General features: G+C 47.5%; 1 protein-coding gene across 1 annotated transcript in view; it reads right to left on the bottom strand.

Moving 5' to 3' along the window:
- Positions 1 to 1,962: 1,962 nt before the first annotated feature.
- cebpz (CCAAT/enhancer binding protein zeta) overlaps positions 1,963 to 3,761 on the bottom strand; it is a 9,109-nt gene continuing 7,310 nt past the window's right edge. Inside the window, 6 exon segments of the mRNA XM_015395678.1 lie at positions 1,963 to 2,403; positions 2,645 to 2,726; positions 2,818 to 2,885; positions 2,968 to 3,063; positions 3,141 to 3,182; positions 3,265 to 3,612. Coding sequence (XP_015251164.1) covers positions 2,246 to 2,403; positions 2,645 to 2,726; positions 2,818 to 2,885; positions 2,968 to 3,063; positions 3,141 to 3,182; positions 3,265 to 3,612 — 794 coding nt within the window. The 3' untranslated portion in view covers positions 1,963 to 2,245.

Below are 3,761 nucleotides of genomic sequence, written 5' to 3'. Positions count from 1 at the left end.
ACATAGGCCAATCAGCTAACCAGTATTTTCGCCCCTTCCCAAAATTACTTCAACGGAAGGTTTCCAGATGGATATGCGGAGCAAATCCATCTGGAGGAGTCAGGTTAGCCTCATTAACCTCTCCTAGTGAATTAGCCCCACCCACCAGCGGCTGAAATCATGTTTGCCTGTGATTGGTCTAGCCTCCATCAATGCCCCAGGCCCTAGAGCTGTGTGCCAATCACAACGCAGAGATGTGTTTTGAATGTCTGGATGCAAAGTGGGCGGGGTTTGAGGGCGGGACGACAAAGCTGGACAAAACACAATAAGGAAGATGGCAGCATCTTACCTGGGCTATCCTCCGCGGAGGAGCGACAGATATCCTTGGCTTGTCTGTGTCATGGCGGCGCTCCTTCAGTTCCTGATCCTGAGCTCCCCTCTCAGCAGCGGTTCCTTCTGCGGGGGAACCTGCTTCCACCTGGTTCTCAATCCACCTCCAATAAATTGGCGGATCTCTTTCCGATCTATTCAACGCCGCTGTAAAAGCTGGTCAGACTCCATTGGATTTCCTCGCTGTAATCGAAATGTTGTCTCCAACTTTCTGTAATGTTTCTGCCACTAACCCCCCCCACCACCAGCTTCCTGTTGTTCTTCCTACATCAGTCAGTGGCTCTCATTGGCCAATAGGAACAGCATTGGTTAGAAAAACAACGGTTTATTCTCATCAACAATCTTCCGATGTCTCATTCATTGAGGCCAGACTAGATTACACATTTAGTCTGGTTAACCAGGCTATCGGTAACCATCACTAGTCCTCTTTTTAGACCGGACCAGCCGGAACCAACCAGCTGATCTAATGATCCGGTTTATGAACAGAATCCGCCGTATGGAGGGAATCTGGTTCCAGAATTAGTGCAAAAAAAGTTTTAATGAATAGAAATAAAAAAATTTAATCCAGATATGAAGCTTTGAAAAAGATTTAATCAAAAATACATTTTGAGATTAACTTCGCAGTTTTCTCATATTTTGTATATATATACAAAAAAAAAAAGTATAACTTTGTTTTCAAACTGCTGCCTTTCAGATTTTTTATTTTTTTATCAGATTCTCGTCACTTTAAGCCCAAAACTTTGGCTGTTTCTCATTTCACTAGAACCTGAGTACGAACTCGTGATTTCACCAGTCTGTTCCTGACTACAAGTCTGCGTCAACTGGAACAGCAGCGCACTGATGACATCACAGTCAAAGCTCGCCTGGAGCTGAATTTCACCTCCTGCTATTAATAGAATATAGAGAATAATAAATTATGACTTTTTTCATTTAGTGGAGGAATAATAATGAACAGTTAAACACAAATCAAGCCCTGGCCGCTGCAGACGGGCTAACGTTAGCCCTAGCTGCCGTTAGCCTCGGAGCTCCGCTGGTTGCTGCGGTCCTCTCAACATCTGAACTTTTTTTTTTTTTATTAAATCAGTAAATGTTCCATATAGTGAAACTTAAAGTATAATTTTCTCGCCTCAAATGATCTTAAAACGTACTTTTATTGAACAGCAGCAACAGAAATGAGAACTTTTATCTTAATACTCTGAGCTCTGTGAGCGCTAACCTGGGAACTGCTGCCGCACTGCATGCTGGGACAGCTGTCAGTCTGGACGACGGACAGGTCTGCTCTGATGCATGCTGGGTAAAGAGGGAGGGGCCAGAACAACATCCGGGGACTTGGTCCGTTCTAGTGAATTGTAACAGTCCTAGGGCTGAGGGTGATGACGTTTTTACGAGAACACATAGTGAGAAACGGCCAAAGACTCTTAACACAAATATCGACCAATAGAAATGCAGCTTTGCTCCTCCCTGCAGAGGAAGGCCCCGCCCCCAGAGGTTCACACAATGATCTGAGGAATTCAATTTAAAATCTAATTAAATTCTAATCAACAATCTGAAAAAACAGATTTGGAAACTAAAAAAATAAATAAAATCTGTAAAGAAAAAAAATAGTAAATATGAAATTGTTTATTTCTTTTTTTTTTTTTAACTTCCTGTTTTCCCACCAGGATCCCGGATCAGGAAAACATTTCAGACTTTATTGAAAAACTTTTAGGAAATCTGTTCAAACTTTGTACATGAGCGTCGATTTAACGCCTTTCTTCTGTCCTCCCAGTTTATTACCAGTCCAACGAGTGGGCGGGGATCTACGGCATCAGAGAGCGCGACCGCCAAGCCTGGGCCGACAAACGGGACTGAGGGTCCGACGCCGGAGCCGCCGCCGCTACTTCTTCTTCTTCTTCCTGAAGGTCCCGCCTGCGGGGCGGGTTCTGCCCAGAGGCCTCCTCTTGTTGAACGAGCTCTTCTTCCTGCGCAGCGTCTTGGCGTCCCGCCCGTGGACCCAGTCGTCCCGCTGAGCCTCCCACTTCAGCTGCTTCAGGCCTGCAGGATGAACAGAACCTTTAGAACCAGGCGGGTCAGAACTCTTCCGGGTCAGAACCACTCCACCAGCCCTGCTCTAACAATCAGGACGCGGGTCGCCTTTCCTTTCCTCCGTCCTGACTTTCCCACCTCTGGAGGTCCGAACTGTTTAACCCTGAACTGGGAATCTTTCTCTGCAGACGTTCTGTCCCACTGGACCCAGTGGAAGTGGTTCTGCTTCAGCAGAACCTTTGGACCTTACCGGCTCGGTCCGTGTTGGCCATGGCGTTCAGGCCGATGTTGTCGAACTTGGAGTCGCTGTTTTCGTCCAGCAGGGATCCGAACTGAAGGAGAACAGGGACAGTTAGTCTCCAGAGCCGGTGGTTCTGCGGCGCCCCCTGCTGGGCCGGCGCAGACTGCGGTTGGAAAACTCACCTCCTCAGCAGCAGCGAACACGGCTCCATCCGTCTTTGGTTTCTTCTTCTTCTTCTCCTTTTTACGCTCTGAACACAGGAAGAAAACAGGAAGCTAGAGAACGGTTCTGAACGAAGCAGAATTCCACACTGACCCGGAATAATGACGGACCTAAAGATCCAGAGAAGTCCAGATCCGCTGAGGATTTCCTCTTCCTGGTTCTGCTCTGAGGAGCGATGTCCGGGACCTCGCTGTCCTTGTCCGACTCTGCAGGGAGGAGAGAAAGTTCATGTTGGGATTCCCAGACAAACCGGAAAACTGGGATGAGGAAGATCAGAACCAACCATCAGGAACATCCTCATCCTCGCTGAACTCCAGCTCCGGAACTGAAAGAGGAAGAACCTGGACTCAGACGGGGAGGAAATGACCCGGAACGTGTGGTTAGGTCGGACCAATAGGATACCCTACCATCATCATCATCATCATCAGGATCCATGAAGGTCCCGCCTTCCTCCTCCAGGTCGTCTCCAAAGTCTTCCTCATCCATGCTGCCCAGAGACACCTCTTCATCGTCCAGGTCGTCCACGTCGGAGTCCTCCGAGTCCTCCTGCTCCTTCTTCCCCTTCTTACTCTTCACATTCCTGGGAAACGGGAAGAGAGACGAAGGTTAGGACCCAGAGCCGGAGTCAGGATGGAGCCACAGGAACCATGACTCAGCTGGATGGCTTCTAAATGACCCGTCCAGCAGGGGGCGCATCGGTCCTGCAGAAACCTTCAGGAAGTTTTTAAAGAAATATAAAAATGTTTTAATTAAATCTGAAACCAATTAAATGAGAAGTGGAATTAAAGGACGACTCACCCTAAATGAATGTTCTGCTCATGTGTTTATTGTTTAAAGGAATAGTACACCCAAAACATGATTAGCCTTCATTTTCTACCCACCCCCATGCTGAACAACACTCTGG

The sequence above is a fragment of the Cyprinodon variegatus genome, unplaced genomic scaffold, assembly GCF_000732505.1.
Source record: "Cyprinodon variegatus isolate N-32 unplaced genomic scaffold, C_variegatus-1.0 Scaffold752, whole genome shotgun sequence".
Taxonomy (NCBI): Eukaryota; Metazoa; Chordata; class Actinopteri; order Cyprinodontiformes; family Cyprinodontidae; genus Cyprinodon; species Cyprinodon variegatus.
This window is presented reverse-complemented; position numbering and strand designations above follow the sequence as displayed.